Here is a 17,151-nt window from a genome sequence, read left to right on the forward strand (position 1 = left end):
ACAGAAGAATGTGATATACCTGAAAATGATGGAATAACCAGGAGATTACAAGGACAATCAAAGTACCCATATCATTGGACTGTAAACTCTCTGGGGCAGGGACAGTTTTCTTGCCCTGTGCTTGAACTGCGCCTAGGACATTGGGGTCCTGGTCCATGACTAGGATTCCAAGGCTTTACAGTAATACAAATACTAAATCACACCACCGGGGAGATTTTATCATCTTTGTGCACCTCAAAGCTCCATATCATTCTAGAGAAGACACTGATTCTGTCATTTACTTTTGGTGAGAGAGAAATCATACCCCTGAGATGGAAGTATGGAAGAGCCAATACAGGAGAGAATTAGAGAAAATGGAAATCCACAACACTGTAGGAATCAGTCCTTTTTGTGTTTGACCTGTGTGTCTGTCCCCAGCCCAAACCAATGTTGTCATCTGTCCCCCACCTCCCTGCTTATTTCCTGATCACCAACCTTTTGTTCCCCACACAAAGGACGCCCAGGTCCCTACCCTGAGGAGCTTACTGTTTAAAAGCCAGGAGTATGTTTCCCCTCCCGCTCATTTTTTAGCCCCTACTCCTGCCAAGGGGGTAAAAACCATTGAGGCTGATCCCAGACAGTGATCTGGGCTAGGGAACAGTTTTCATGCCACTGGTCTGAGCACCAATGCAACAGCAGGATGTGGGGAGAGGGAACAATCTGGGGGTGGGCATCAGTCCACCCACCACTGCAGAAGAGTCCTGCAGAAGACTCTCCAAAAGGATTTAAAGGCAATTGTCTTTCTTCCTAACCCACATGGGTATCCCTTACATGCCAGCACATTAGGGATCACATCCCCTCCTCTCAGCTTGCCAAACACTGCTCATGGCTACCTGTTGGGCTAGGGGCAGTTTGCAGAGCATCTGCACAGTGGCCTCATCACCCAGGCTACATCTGATGACTAAGAACCAGGACAGTAAACTCCAGCCCGAACCTTGTGGAGAGAAGGGGCTAAGCAAAGGATGTGTGGGCAAGCAGAGCCCTCAGATACACAGCCACAAGGGGCAGAAAGGGAAAGCGAAGCACAAAAGTCCACTCACCATGTACGAGCCCCACAGCCACGATCAGCCAGACAGTCAGCTCCCGGAGTCCCATCCCCAGCCTTGCTGGGGAAGTGCAGCAGCTGCAGAGCCCCAGACCCAGAAGCAAAGTTCAGCTCGAGCCCCAAATCAGCCAGGCAGCTGCCGAGAACAGGCACTCAGAGCAGGATAAAGAAAGGGAAAGAGACGCAGAGCAGAAACTAGAAGGCAAGTGCTTGGTGGCACACAGGGCTGAGAGGTTCTGGGGGACGGGGTGTCAGGAACAGGGCTCCAGCTCCTCTTCCTGGTCCCAGCTCCCTTCCTGGGCTGGCCCCGGATCTCTCCTTGAGATGCTGCCAGCTCAGGCACAGCACAGGAATGCTAATGACTGCCCCCCTCCCTCCACCTCCTCCTGCACGTAATGGCTTTCCCTACTTTCCTTAATCCTTGTAGACCCTCAGGCAAGGGCAGAGGGGAGGCAGAGACGTTGCAGCAGCTGGAGAAATGCAGCCCGTTCAACGGAGCAGCCCTAGCTTTATAGGGCTGTGTGTGTGAGCTAAGAGCGGATCTCACTCTCCACCCTTCCCTCCCTCCATGGCTACTCAGCCCTGTGACAGTCACTCAGGCACAACTCCCCTCTGGCCCCATCCCACTGCCAGTCTCTGCAGTTCACTCCAAGAGGGGCACTTCGCTACCGCAGGATCAAGCTATTCTTGCTCACATTTTAACAACCAAGCTGAGCTGCAGCCTTCTCCTTTAGGGTACGAAGCACAGGGGGGGCAGGAGCTCTGGCTCATCCCTGCCTGCTGAGACACTTCTCTCTGCACAGTCGCCAGACGCTGGGGCGGCCACAAATCCAGCAATTCCTAGTAAATGGAGCTGACTCAGCAGTATAGGGGCTCCTCTCCTGGGACAAATAAGGGAAAAGCAAAACTTGTGCCAAACTTGCATTTATTTATAAGGCAGGAATATACATTCTGGTGGTCCTTTAAGTGAGAGCACCTTATTGGAACCTGATCAGTTTTCTAGTGATTGGACCTTTAATTGCACTTAAAGCTAAAAATAAGAGCCCCCACTCCTACCTTGCTCAACCCTTGCACACTGGTCTTAACTGGCCCCGGGGAGGATAACCCCACATAAGATGCTCTGCTCGTGCAGAGGTGGCTTTCTGCCTCTCTCACTCCAGGCTGCTGGGGTAGCAAGGAAAAAGAGCATGTCTGGGACCCCCTATGCCATGCTGCTCCTCAGCAGTGCCTTCAGCTTCAGGTGCCATTGCAGACTGGCCCTGGCATGAACTTGCTGCTCTAACAAAGAAGGGTACTGGTCTATCCATAGCTGCAGCAGGATAAAGGACTGCAGAGGAGAGCTTTAAGTCATTGTTGCCCCCCTCCCCAACCCTGACTTGCACTGTGTGCAGTGCAGCCATAGCCAAGGATCTGACCCCTAGTCACATTTGTTTTGGGGGGCAAGTGGAATCAGATAATGTCGTATATGCATGAACCATTCTGTGCCCTTTAGATCTCAGCTGCCGCACAGAGCTGGGAGCTCAAGTGTGAGATGGTTATTTTTTTCCCCAGTGTCTAGAATACCATGTAATTTAAAAAGAGTTGCAGGAGAAATCCATGGCCCCTGATTTATTGATGACACTAAACAAATTTTTTAAAGGACACCAGAAACTCAGCCAGATCTGGTACGGAGCCCACAGCCTCAAACCCTCGCCATGCTACTCACCCAATGAGATTCAGGTCCATTTGCTCTTACACTGAAGCAACAAAAATCTTAGTTTTCCAAGGTCTGGTTTGCTTTCCTTCAAAAAAAATTGCCTTTACATGCTATTAATATTTTTATGTTCTTCCTTAAGGGTTTCAGTCCTCCTGGGTGCCAAATGCTGGATGTTCAGCATCCTTCACATCCATGGACTTCAACGGGCATTGAAGCTACTCATCAGGATCAGGCTTCTAAAGCTGTTCAGGAGTGTATTAAAATATCGGATTACTTTATACCCAGTAGTGTTTCTATATTTGCTTGTCTTTCAACCAAAGGATACTGAAGCACTTTAACAAACCTAAATTTATACACAAATCCCATAAAGGGATCACTTCATCAACCAGTAAAATGTAGTCATAACAGCCACCCTTCTCCCCCACCCCACCTCACCTCACCCCATCATACATACCCTTGCTTAAACCTTCTGTGAAGCACAGATTTGCAAAGAGACATCTCCATTTTGGTGGAGAGCTTTACTAATTGCTAATTCGTAGATCAGCATCTGTGTGGCATTTACAGTTCACTAAACCGTAACTTATAGTAAAAGCACATTTCCAGGGAAACAAACACTTAGGCTACTGCCTTAAAACCATAAATCCTAAGTAATCAGCGCTTAGGAGAAAAAAATTTGCCGCAACTCTGTACTTTTGATTGGAACTGGCTAGAAATAGTCAAAATACAAATTTATGAAGAGGGTTTTTTTAATGTACCTATTTTGCCAGAAACTTTCACTTAGCCTGAAATCCATAGCCCATGTGCAGAACCTGAGTAAATGGGTGGGGAGAAGCTTGGGAATATGTAGATGAAATTTTTCTCCTAACAGCAGAACACACAGTGGATCCCTGCAGTTCATGGATATACTGATTCTGCCTCCACCTCCTCACGCTCTCTCTCAGCTTAAGCACACATCCCTAGTCCCTACACAAACACAGATACTGATGTGGAGGAGTGACACCATGATATTTAGGTCTGGTCTACATACTGTTTTGTACCAATTCAATTATTTCAGTTAGGGACTTGTTTTCCTACTGAAATTATTTAATCCCTCCTGTGGATGTAGCTATACTGTTAGACTTTATTCCCCTTACCTTATAAGAAGAAACTATACTAATTTAACTGCATGTGCAGTAGAGGGGCTGTATCACTAACTATACACGGTACAATGTGTGTGTAGACAAGTCCTCAGTCCCACAGTACGTAGAAAGATGCAGAGTCCCTCATGCATAGCCTCTCTTCCCAGCCTCCTTCCACACAGCACAGCCAGGGTGCTTCAGTTGCACTTGGGCCTTTCTGTAGCCACATTAAGGGAGCCAGTGAATTTCACTCTTAGGGATTGACTGAATCCTGCTGGGGCACCAAAGTACAAACTGCAACTCCCTGCATGAGCAGATATCAGTGCATTTCAGACCAAGGATTCAGTCTCATGGAGGGTGGCAATGTTTGCACTACCCTTGCTCATGATGTGGAAGTAAAAAGAAAACAGTAGAGTTTAAGCATAGAAGTTTCTGGTTATCAGGGAATAAGGTACATATTATCAAGGGGTGCGAAATTCGGTTTAGGAACGGATGGTGTAAGGAGTACATAATCTGCAATCTCCCCGATTGGGAGTAAAAGTTTAACAGGTCAAAGTACGGACATTGAGATATGGGGGTATGTTGTTCATATAATGGCTATGTTCAGGTGTGGAGTATAATGAGTGGATACGATGATGAAGATCGATTGTAGTTGAGACTCCATTGGATCTCCAACAGCAGGCATTGCATGGAGCTCACCACTCCCGCTGGCCAACCCTGACCACATTTTAGGTTGTGCTGGCTTGTTGTGTTCTCTCCTCTCCAACACCATAATGCAAGATTTACTGGTACAAATCAACCCTTCTCCATGCAGACTTTCTGTGGTCAGGAGCTCCATGACATGGGTTATACTGTGCAATGTCAGATGGAAAGTTAATAGCAGTCCTGGGGGGGGGGGCGGGGGGGGTCAATGGACTGAGCTGGTGACTAGCTGGAGTGTAGGATCAATTTCTGATTACTTTTAGTTGTTAAAATGGCTTTCGGTAAGTTTAGCCACCCCATAAATAGCTGTCACATTGTATTTCTGAGAAACATAAAGGATGACTTCATGACAAACACGATTGAATAGAAAAGATCCTGATGCAGTTCTAATGTACAAAATTTGGAAAATAATCGTGATAAATGCAACGTTTATTATGTATTTTAAAATATTTGACTGTGTTTCCCATTTACAATGTTTAAAGTATTTTAAGCCAATAAGTGGGTTATTACTTTCGGTTCAAATCCCTGACCTCAGATTCTGTGCTTTTGCTACAATAGTTCAACATCCTGGACAACTGCATCTTAGCAGATATTTGCTATTGTTTTGCTTATCTGTGATAGAAGACAGTGAGCGTTCATCGAATAATACAGAAAACTGTAGTTTATCAGTCACTGTTAGTTTTGAACTCTGAAGAGCCACTTACTCACCTAAAAGAAAAGGAGTACTTGTGGCACCTTAGAGACTAACCAATTTATTTGAGCATGAGCTTTCGTGAGCTACAGCTCACTGCATCCGATGAAGTGAGCTGTAGCTCACGAAAGCTCATGCTCAAATAAATTGGTTAGTCTTTAAGGTGCCACAAGTACTCCTTTTCTTTTTGCGAACACAGACTAACACGGCTGCTACTCGGAAACCAGTTACTCACCTAAGTTACCTACCATCTGTTTGGTTATCTCTAAAGGGCCTGTCACTTGGTACCTAGGTGCCTGCCCTCAGGCCCAAGAAGGAAAAGCAACAGCTAAGTGTGCACAGCCTGAGCAGAGCAGAACATTTCTGCTTTTTCACATATAAGGTGGTGTATTTCCTGCAGCCTCTCTGGCACACTGGCCAATGAGGTGCAAGCTGAGGCAACGGAAAAGCCATGCTCATTTGAAACCACACAATACACAAGGCGTGTCCAGTCATCAAGACCAATCCCCTCCGCCCCCACAGGATACTCTCCCCCCAGGGGATATACTTTTCTGACAGGGTAACGCCTCAGTGGCTTCCTTTTAAATGCTCTGCCTGAGGCTGAGACTGTGAGTGATTTTTGGGCTGGAATCAGATCCTCGGCAGCACTGAAGAGCTGGGAATCGGGGACAAACCCCCAGCTGACCGCGGCTTCGCTCCAGCCAGCGCTCGGTAGCATCTCTCCTCCCCCTGCCATCATCCCTTTGCAATCAGCCCTCCCCGCGGGCCGTAGCTGCTCGCAGCGCCCGGCTCCAGAGGCTGCCCCCGCCCGCTCTGGTTCTGCCACAGGCCGCCTGAGGGAGCCACCTGCGCACGCGACCCACCGCCCGGGGACCGCGTCCACGGCTCAGCGCTGCCCTCTGCTGGCGGGCTGCGATCCCGCCGCTCTGGCCCACCCCCCCAGCGACTTGGCCGCCGAACGGCGAGTCAGCGGCGCCCTGCCCCCACCCACTCCTCGGTCCCTCCCCCGCGGCTCTGCCTGCCGCGCGGGGGCTGGGGGAGCCGGACCCCACTAGCCCAGCCCCAGCCTCTCCACCTGCTGCGGCTGCGCGCAGCCGGCCCGCGCCGGGTGGGGCTCAGCAGCCCGCGCGGCAGAGGCTGCACGGCAGGTTTCCACGTGCCAGCGCAGCCGGCCGGCCAGAGCTGGTCCTGGGGCCCAGCTGCGGTGCGCTGACCCGGGGCCATAGCCGCAGGCCGCCCCTGCAAGCGAGGGTGGGGCGCGGGAGACCCCTGCTGTTCCCCGCAGCCTGACGAGGGGGCAGGGCAGTTCCAGCCAGACCTGGGTGCACCCAAAGGCCCCTTCCCCCGCGGCGTCAGCACCATGTTGAAGTTTGCATTTGTAACTGTAGGAATTGCTGTCACAGCAGCAATGGAGCGGCTCACGCTGCGCCCTTTACAGAATCACAGGAGCAGCGAGAGGGACCGCGCGGGTCATTGAGTCTAACCCCCACCCAGGTGCAGGATTGCAGCCCCCCCGTTTGGGTGAGCGCCTGGGATCTGGGAGACTTACCTCCAAATTGCAAATCAAAAAGAAGAAATTTAAAAGCAGATCGCCTGCATCCCTGGTGAGTGCCCTACCCCCAGGGCTATTGGCTATAAGGGCTCAGGCCACTTAACTCCAGAAGAGGGTTCACAGCCATGAATCCTTAACAAAGAGGCACATATGTCCCTTTGTAGATACAGGCCCTAAGTGCTTCTTCAGTAGTGAGTAGCTTAGGCAATTCCCTGCTCAGCTTGCTGGCTTCTGTGAAGCCCTACAATGGATGGGGTGCCTGGACACCTAACTCCGAGCTATGAATTCCACTAGGTGACAGGGCACCCTTAGGTGTTGCAACACCTAAGACCCTTTGTGAATTTTGCCCTATGCAGTCTACACCAGTGCTTCTCAAGCTATCTGATGTGGGGAACCAGCAGTTTTTTTTTCCAATGTGCGAGCAGACTGGCAGCCAATGGCTCACGGACCGCCACCGGTCCACGGACCACCACTTTGAGTAGCACTGCTCTAGCCTGAGCTTCCATGTTTGAGCATTGCTCTATCACCTCAACATATGCCAGTTAAAGACAAACACAACCATGTTATTTAGAACCATTTAGGGTCCTCAACATCTTTCCTTCTTAGTAATTAAAAGCAAACTCAGTTATAAAAATTCTGCTGTTACCAACGATGAGCTCATTAACATTAATAAAGAATAAACTTGCTGTAAAAATAAACTAATTAACACTTACCTGTAGAAACTCAGAATAAATCAGTAACTTAATTGTTTATTAGGAAAGGTTAAAAAGAAAAGTCTGTTCTTCATGGATTGTATGGAAGCCCAACCTCCAGTAATAGAAGAGCTGAGAGAATAATTCATAGCAAATAATTTCCTTGATAAATCTTATTTTTCTGTTTGTGGAATAGCTCACATTTGTTATTTGAAGTTATTAAATCCATTTTATATACTCCATAGTTTGCTATTAAATTAAAAATCCATAATGTGAACTCTGATGCTTAGCTGTGAGTGGGCACATAAATCTTGTGGTATTATTTCTGTTCCCTCACTGGAGTTTAACTCTTATGAGATTTCTGGTGTGACTGCTCACAGGAAGTGGCTCAAGTTTAAAATATTATCATGAATATTCATAGAGAGTGAAAAGACATATGAAGCAAACCAAAAAGGGTGCAAGCATCGCTGTACATTCCTGGGCTGTTTCAGCAGCCTGGGCAGATAAGAAACCTCATATCCCTTGACTCAGGGCACCCTTTATAATTTGTAAACAGAGGACATAAATAACACAAAAGAAAACAAATTTGCTGACAAATGCTATCTCAGTCCCCCAAGGTTTTTCCCTTGCCTCCAACACCCAGGGAGAAAAATCCACTCAGTTCCAGTCCACCCTGTAGGTCCAGCTTCCTCTTTCTTACAGATGTCATCCAGCCATGTGATAGGCAGGGATCCATTAGCCCTTCCCAGAGAGCTGCTTCATCTTGTCACAATGGTCAAAGCAAACTCATTTAAAAATGCAAACAAATATCTGCAGAAAATCTTGAGCACCCACTTCTGGGTAGCATGTAGAATGCAGAACTATTAACATACCAAAAAACCACTACTGAATATAAATTATTTTGTTTTTCCAACATATTGATCCAGTTTTTCAAAATTAGAAAATACAGTTGTATCCATACACATCTGTGATTGAGTCATACTCAGTAAAATTAGGAAAGCCGTGCATTTGAAGAGTAAGATTGGGTGCAAGCAAATATCTGCACAAATTTATTTGTCTAACTTGAAAATGTGGCCTGTTTCTCTCTCTCTCTTATGCAAAAAGAGAAATGTATTCCTGTGCAGCACATCTAGGCATTGCATAGATCTCACTTAAACCCTATTTTGAGAGCTTACATGAAATTTTAATGGTGCAAAGGTCTCTATTGGCCTTCTGCACAGGGGTATATTCCACCCAAATAGCACAGAAAACTACTGTTGAAAAAGCTGCAAAATCCTACATTAAAGCTTATGTGAAACACCCCCCCCCCCATTGTTACATAAACCATAGCTCATTTATACCTGAGAGCTCTTCTAGTTTCATATACAGTATAAGGAAGCTTACTATAGTTGTCAATGCACAGGGGACAAGGACTGAAGACAATTCAAAGTGATTTGCTAGTTGACTGCAAAATTATTAGGATTGTGCAGTGACTGCAATATGCTGCACCGGTTCAGTGACTGGTTCATATCTGTGAGTGTGAGTGAAGATCTTTTTCTCTCTGCAAAGACCTAGGCCATGCAAAGCAACAGTCCTGAGATTATACCATTGCAAAAGTGACTGTGATTTAGATGCAACTAGAAAGGGACTGTAGTGGTTTCTGACTTTGATCTAATTATTGTATGACTGCAGTGACCCAGGACTTGCCTTGTCATAAGAGATCTGATATTGCAAGTCATGTAGAGCAGATACAATAGATGTAGAATAGGCTAGAAGAATATGCCTTTCAGTTAAAAAAAGTAAATTACAATATATGTGAGCAGTTTAGTTGCTTGCCCTACATATATTCCTGAATATATTTAAATTTTCTAATTATTCAAATAATATTTTATGTAACTGTTTAGTTACTTCCCATACATTCAGATTTTAAGGTGAGTCCTAGCAAGCGCTTGGTGTTGTATTTACAGTGGTCTAATTTATTCAAACAGTGGCATCAGCCCTCTGAAAATGTAACCATGTATTGTACTTCTTGGACTTTCTTTTTCTTTCTGGGCTACTCTGACATTATAAAAGTATTGTCATCCCCTTACCAAGAGGTTGCAGATCTTAGAGTCTTACAGGTCAGGTTCCGACTGGAGAAAACGTCAGTGAGTTGGAGTCTAGCTATTTCCTTAATGCAACTGGTTTATTTACAATATTTAGAACACTTGTCAGGGGAGGTCTAGATAATATTCAGTCTGCCTTGAGTGCTAGAAAACCTCTCGAAGTCTCTTGCAGTCCTATGATTCTATAATATATATACACACACCAGTTCTTGAACAGAGGTGGACACAAACACTGCACAGGCAGTCTGTCCTTTTTTGAAATCTCAGCTCCAACACCAATGTCAGAGAATCATAGGGTACAAGGGATCACAAGGGTCATCTAGTCTAACCATCAGCCAAGATGCAGGATTTGTTGCGTCTAAACCATCCAAGACAGATGGCCCTCCAGCCTCCTTTTGAAAACCTTTAGTGAAGGAGCTTCCACAGCCTCCCTAGGCAGTCTGTTCCATTGTCCTACTGTTCTACAGTTAGTAAGTTTTTCCTGAGATTGAATCTAAATCTGCTATACAGTAGTTTGAACCCATTGCCTCTTGTCCTGCCCTCTGTGGCAAGAGAGAACAACTTTTCTTCTTTTTTATGGCAGCCTTTCAAGTATTTGAAGACCAATATCATGTCCCCTCTTAATCTCCTCTTTTCTAAGCAAAAATACCCAATTCCTTCAGCCTTTGTTCATATAGATTGCATTCAACCCCTTTGATCATCTTTGTCACTCGCTTCTGGGTCTTTTCCCGCTTCTCTACATCCTTTCTATATACTAGTGACCAAAACTGGACGTAGTACTCCAGCTGAGGCCTAACCAGAGTAGAGCTGTACTATCAACTCTTGTGACTTGCATGCTATGCCTCTGTTAATGCGATCTATAATTGCATTTGATTTTTTTGCAGCAGCATCACGTTGAGGTTGTGATGCACCACAACTCCCACATCCTTTTTGGCAGTGCTACTGCCAAGCCAGTTATCCCACATTCTGTATTTGTGTGTTTGTTCTCCCCCCACCCACAAGTGTAGCACCTTACATTTGTCTTTGTTGAATTTCATTTTGTTGGCTGTAGCCCAGATCTCCGATTTATCAAGAGCTAAAATTCAGAGGGCTCTATCTTCCAAAGTGTTGGCAACCTCTTCTGCCCCCTCCCCCCCCAGCTTTGAGTCATAAGCAGATTTGTTCAATATGCTCTCTATTCCTACATCCAGGTCATTAATAAAGATGTTAAACACCAGACCCAGAACTAAATCCCAGTAAGCAACTCTGCCCCCCAAAATTGACTCTAGGTAGAGAGATGAAGGCAGAGAGTAAATTCTTTTGCTGTTTGCAACAACTTTCTAAAAAAAGAACCCATAATCATCAAACAACAATGCAGTATTTCTTAAGACTTAACAGTGCTCACATGGTAAGAATAAAAACATGTAAAATCATGGGTAACAGTGCCATCTGGTCAATCCCGACATAACTATATCTTTTAAAGTTCCATCCTTTTGGCCTTTATATATATTGTCTCCACCAATTATGCCAGAGATGAACTTTTGTATCTCTTATAACGGTAGGTCCAATTAAATAAAAGTGGGTTTCCTTGCTTCTGACAGCTGGAGCCTAGTCACTGGGTGTCACGCATGTAAGTATCAGAGATTTCCCAACAAATACCCCACAGGTGCTTTCCCCTGTTGAGAGCTGTCCTGAATTTTCATTCATATCACACCAGGCACATTTCCATTTTGACTTCTAGAGAAGTAATTACTTGGTGCTGTCATTTCAGCTTCTGTCAAGTCCTGGTGAGGCATTTTGTGGTTGCAGGGAACTGCCGTCGCTTCTGACTGACACTGCAATCACAGCATAACACTGTCACTTTGCCATCTCACTGCATCAATCTAGAAACTTGGCAAAACTCTTTTCTTTACCCCAGTTAATTTTAAATGACTGAACATAAATTTCAGTGCCTTAGAAGACCATTAATTTTGACACAAAATCTGCATATTAGGCCTGCAGCTCTAACAGATCCTGATCTATAAGAATCTGAAAAATCAATTTTTTTTTCCTGCTGGAGCAAAACACTAGACAGTCTCCTCTTTAACCATCTCCTACATTTTAAATAGCTAAATGAATTCCTGTCCAAAATGACAGTTTTGTGCACGGAGGCTAATGTTAATAAGGGCCTCTGAAAATGAAGCTTAACTCTAATCCTTTCAAAGAAAGGATTGTTTGAAATTTGATCTTTTACTGGCAGCCCTTCATAAAGGTGGGTTAAAATGGAAACCATTTGTCCAAATTCACTCAAACTTTGGCAATCCAAACAAAGTAGGACCCAGATTTGAAATATCCCAGTTTTGCAAAGCCAAACCTTGAGCAATGAGGTTTGGCAAACACAAAAGCACCTTGGTTTTGATCTCCACATCTTAAAAAGCACCATATTTTTGGTCCATGTGGCATTTTTATGATTGTTTAATTTCTTCAATTAAATACATCTGCCATAAGGATGATATGAAAAAGAAGGGTTTTAAATGTTAAAGGTGTCTCTGTTTGGTCTTGAGATGCAGGCGTTTGAAAACTTACAGGGATATTTTCCATCTTGCATGTAAGCAACACATTGTTACACTGTACAGCCTCCCCTCCCAACCTCTCACTCCCATGTTCTCAGTCTCATTGCCAACTTCCATCAATCATGCAAGGACAGAAAGTCAGGCAAGTCTGCGTGTGATATTTTTAATTAATCCAGAAGTGATGGATATTTCAAGCATTTGGAACTAACTCAAATACTGTGTATCATCTGCTGCTTTTAAAATTATGTATGTATAATTATCTCCTTCCTACCACCATCCTGAATCGCTCTCACTACAAGAAAGAGCAAATGTGGTGGTGTTACTATGAAGATAGAATAAGGAATTCATCACCATCAGTATCTTAGAATAGATGCCAGTCATGTCTCAATGAAACAACGGTTTTCTTGCTGATTGTCTCCAAGCATGTTGGCGATAAGTTCTTCAAGGGATGTCTCACCAACTGTGAGCATTTCTTTAGAGAAATGAAGAACAAAACTAAGTCATTTTTGTAGTGGGAAAGCATCATCTTCAAAGGCCATGGGTCCTTCAGAGAAGGGAAAACTTTGAAAAGGAGATTCCCCAATAGCATGTCACATTAAAGGAACTCTCAGAGAACTATGAGATTGTCTCTTTGATAAACACTTATGGACTTGCAGCTATGAAAGTGGCTAGTAAAACATCTCAGCATGTTCCGTTTCTCGAAGCAGCCACTGGAATCTAAGCAATTACAGCCTTTTAAGTATCAAAAGTGGTTATAGTAAGTTTTGACTAGCAGACTGTCTCTTGGAACATTTGAAATATAAAAGTAGTTAACTCATTTTAGCTAACTGTCAGAACGTTTTAGCTGTCAAAATACCTGTAAGGATTCTAGCTCGCAAGCTGTTTTCTCCTGTCACCTTAAGTTTTCAGTCTGAAAATTCTTTCCTAAAAATAAGAAGTTTGTGATAGAGGTGTTTTCCATGGTATGTTCAAACTAGGGTCACGGACAATGAAATACAACTCCCCTAATTAACTTAATATGCAAAATATGATATTTTAAAGCAAATTTTCTCCAAAGTTACAGGGATAGATGATACTCAGTAAAAAGTGAAGATGTAAAACACCACAGGCCTGATCCAGTTTCCATTGACTAATATAGCAATATTCTCCTTGACTTCAGTGGAAACAGGATCAGGCCTGACAGCTCATAGCATTTCAGTACGATAGTATCTGCAATTTAGCATGTCAGTAATCGGTCATAATGAAACTACTGAATTGAAACAGAGATTTAGTTTACTATTAAAACAGGAATTGGTGGTTAATCACATCTGTTTTTGGCCTTGGAAAACCAAACCCAAAGCTACTGCAGCAATAAAATGTCACATACATACATGAAATACAGGTTCAGTAGTCATTACAATATGACAAAATGCAGCAGAGAAAATTAACCTACTGTGGCCAGTCTGTTGTTGGAAATGAATTCAAGTACTTTAATTTTAAATCATAACAACACTGTCAGGTGATCTGTGACTCACATCAAAGCTGTCTAGGCCCACTGGTATTTTATAATGCATTCTGTATTTGGAATTTTTAATTTTTAAAAGTGTATTCAAAGGTCCTTTGATGTTAGAGGTAAACGATTGGTGTTTAAGCAGTTTGCTTTAATCAAAAAGCCAAAAACAGGAATATCAACACTTGCAGTTGTCTCTTGTCCTGTCCAGTTAGTTGGTTCAGCTTTTCTCTCATTTTTGCTCCCCGCTCATTCATTTCTCTGCATCTTTTTGACCACATGTAGTTAATTAGTTTGATAGTAAAATAAAAAGCAGCTATCGTGTATGTATTCAGGCAAATTCTGTTGTTGGTTGTAGGAGTAATAAGAGCAAGATTTGGCCCACTCTTTTTACTCTTGCAAGGAAGGATAGATTTCTCTACATGTATTAGATTAGTGAGATTTTATTTTGACACTCGAAAAACAATGTCAAATGTAGCCAATAGAAAGCATCGACTGTCTCCGAGCGCCATCCAGAAATGTCCAACCACATTAGGAGGAGGTGGTCCTCTCCCAACTCGACTTCTGATATTGCTACATGTGTTGAAGTGACAGGGATTTGATTTTACCCTGATTCTTCTTAGTAAAGATAGGCAGGCTGTCTTTGACCTTGACTGAGCTAGCCAACATGTGGGGGGTTGCCTGTGGCAGGTGTCAACTGCATGAATCACGAAGCGGAAGAGTGCAAGTAGCTCTGCTAATTATGGTAAAGCAAAATATATATATAAATATATATATATATATATATATGGCAACATGTCTCCGCTTCCAATAAAACTATTCATTTTTTAGTTTATCATTTCTTTTCCTAGGGAGAAGAGCCATGTGTGGCTCCCTTTACAGGAAGTGTTGCTGAGGTTCTGACTCACAGGCAGTAAATATTGTTTATTAACATGCCAGAGGAAAACCAAATCAGGATAGGCTCTGAGAGGTATTGATTCCTGAGAAATAATTATATGTAGTAGCGTATGCACAGTGATTAAATGTAAGTACCAAGAGTTAATACCTTCTGAGCTAGTGAGAGGCTTGTATAGAATATGACAGTGTACTTTGTAGTCACTAGTTCTTGGATGAGCTGGTTCAGTAAACTTCAGGTGTATCTTAAACTGGAACTCTTTTGCTCCTCCCACATCCCCTACCCCATCTTAGAATCCAAGAAAGAAAGAGGAAAGGTCTACTGCACAGTTAAGCAATATTTCATTTTTCCCTGTTCTACTATCTTCTCTCTTTCCCATATGCAAAAGGCTAATTTACAGATAGGCCCAATCCTATTCCTCTTATTTAAAGTGAGTAATACTTCAGGTTCCAATTCAGCAAAGCATCCCTTTTCCTAAAAACATTTAAGCATGTTCTTAAATCCCTTTGACTTCAATGGGACGCAAGCAGACACTTAAAATTATGCATGTGCCTAAATCAGAGGTGGGCAAACTAAGGCCCTTGGGCCACATCCAGCCTGCGGGACCCTCCTATCCAGCCCCTGAGCTCCTGGCCCAGGAGGCTAGCCCCCAGCCCCCCCGCAGCCTCAACTCACTGCACCTCCAGCACAGTGCTCTAGGCGGCAGGGCTGCGAGCTCGTGGGGCAGCGCAGCTGCAGAGCCCGGCCTGACCCGGTGCTCTGTCCTGCATGGTGGTGTGGCTGGCAGTAAAGGGGCAGGAGGGTTTGGGGTGGTGGTCACGGGGCGGGGTGCGGAGGGGGGGGCATGGATAGGGGGTGGGGAACAGGGGGGTTGAATGTGGGCAGGGGTTCCGGGGGACCGACAGGCACAGCCTCCCCTAACCAGCCTTCCATACAATTTCCAAAACCCGATGCGGCCTTCAGGCCAAAAAATTTGTCCGCCCCTGGACAAATGCTTTACTGAATTGGGATTTTAGTGCACAAGTAGTCCCATTGAAGTCAATGGAACCACTAGTGGAGTAAGGTGCTCATCAACTTGCAACTCAAATACTGCAACATCCTTGTCTCCAGCCTTGACGTATGCAACCAGGCCCTACTTATATCCATTCAAAGTACCGCTGCTGCAAAGATCATTTATGTAGCCCACCATTCTGACTATGTCACCCCTCCTTTTGAATCCCTTACCCGACTCCCCCTGCCCGGTTGTCTCTTGTCTTATACAAAGAGTGTAAGCTCCTTGAGGAAGGGACTGGCGATTTGTTCTGTGTTTATACAGAATCTATCACAATGGGGCCCGATCCATGAGTGGGGCTCCTAGGACCTAGAATAATACAAATATAACAATAATGATAATCCCAACATAAGGATGTGAGCAAGTACGTTTATGGGCCATCTGGTAGGGCGCAATGAAATTACATAGGCGTTCCCAAAGGAAAGGCTGCTCAACAACACATGGGGCTTTGCTTTAAAAAATGGTGGCTACCCTAGCAAAAGTGCTCTTGTTTTTTTAATTCCTACTGAAAGATTTTGTTACTCATGACTGAATCCTATGTCCCTCAAGGAGAGTTTCTTCAAACGGTTTATTCAAAAAAAACAAGGTAACTTTGTATAGTTACTATGGACAGATTAATGCTAGAACTTCCCTTTTTCTGTGGAAGAGAAGTTAATTGAAACAGGGAAAGGAAGGGAGAATTAGGGAAAGAGGCAGGGATCCTGGAGAGCATATTTTTACTCTGAGTTTTAAATTTAATTCAGTGTAGATTTTCAGGCTTGAAGGTGCTTATGGGTTGTTTATTTTAGAGTTTCTTCAGCAGGAGGAATTTCAGAGCTCTTGCCATTTTAATTACTAGACATGAGATCAAGGACAGATGATCTGGTTAAAATAAAATAAAAACTGATGAAAACATTTGCCTCAAACTCAGATCAGTGTAACCTGCAACCTCTTGTGAATTCAGAGAGAAGCTTGATTCACACGGTTTGTTTGAATTTGTGTCTGCTCTGCATTTCTTGACAGCAGAGACACAACAAGCCAGATTTATCCATTTTGTAATTCAATATCAATAGAGTTTCATTAAAAATATTGAAAGAACATGGGAAATATCATGATGTTCCCAGACTGGCTGAAAGCAAGAGAAAGCAACTCACTAGAAAGCCTGTTCTCGTAAGAGTTCCAAGGTTGATTTTTCAACCATAAAAGTTTGAATACATAGGCTTATGTGAATGAAGCTGAACTTACAGAGATTTGTTTATCACTACCTCCTTATATGCAACTGGAAAATACACAGAATCTGTCACCTTATTAAAATAATGTTCCTACATTTACTGATTCACAAAAATAAAATCTTAATTCATAATTGAAGCTATTGTTCCTAATGAATCCTCTGGGAATGCCTAAATAAAAAATGCCATTGACTTCTTTAATAGTTTTAATGCTAAGCTATCTTTTTATGATGGAAATTCTTTTTAGAACTCCTATTCTGAATTCCCATTTAATTAAGAAGATGATATGGCAGATCAATGGCAACAGTAACATCTCTAATATCAGACTATGATTGTAGTGTGTGAGTAGCTCCGATGG

At 43.9% G+C, this 17,151-nt stretch overlaps 1 protein-coding gene across 4 annotated transcripts in view; it reads right to left on the minus strand.

Moving 5' to 3' along the window:
• Nucleotides 1–17,151, minus strand: part of CHRNA7 (cholinergic receptor nicotinic alpha 7 subunit) — a 120,339-nt gene that overhangs the window by 97,797 nt on the left and 5,391 nt on the right. For 2 of the 4 annotated variants that reach the window (XM_048867338.2, XM_048867336.2), the window contains exon 1: nucleotides 1,080–1,909. The exons of 1 other annotated variant lie outside the window; for it this stretch is intronic. In XM_048867338.2, the coding sequence (XP_048723295.1) occupies nucleotides 1,080–1,082 (3 nt within the window). In that variant the 5' untranslated portion in view covers nucleotides 1,083–1,909. Of the gene's footprint in view, nucleotides 1–1,079; nucleotides 1,913–17,151 lie in introns of those variants that run through there. One more of the 4 variants, XM_048867335.2, reaches the window with a different exon arrangement.

Source organism: Caretta caretta, chromosome 10 (assembly GCF_965140235.1).
Source record: "Caretta caretta isolate rCarCar2 chromosome 10, rCarCar1.hap1, whole genome shotgun sequence".
NCBI classification, from domain to species: Eukaryota; Metazoa; Chordata; order Testudines; family Cheloniidae; genus Caretta; species Caretta caretta.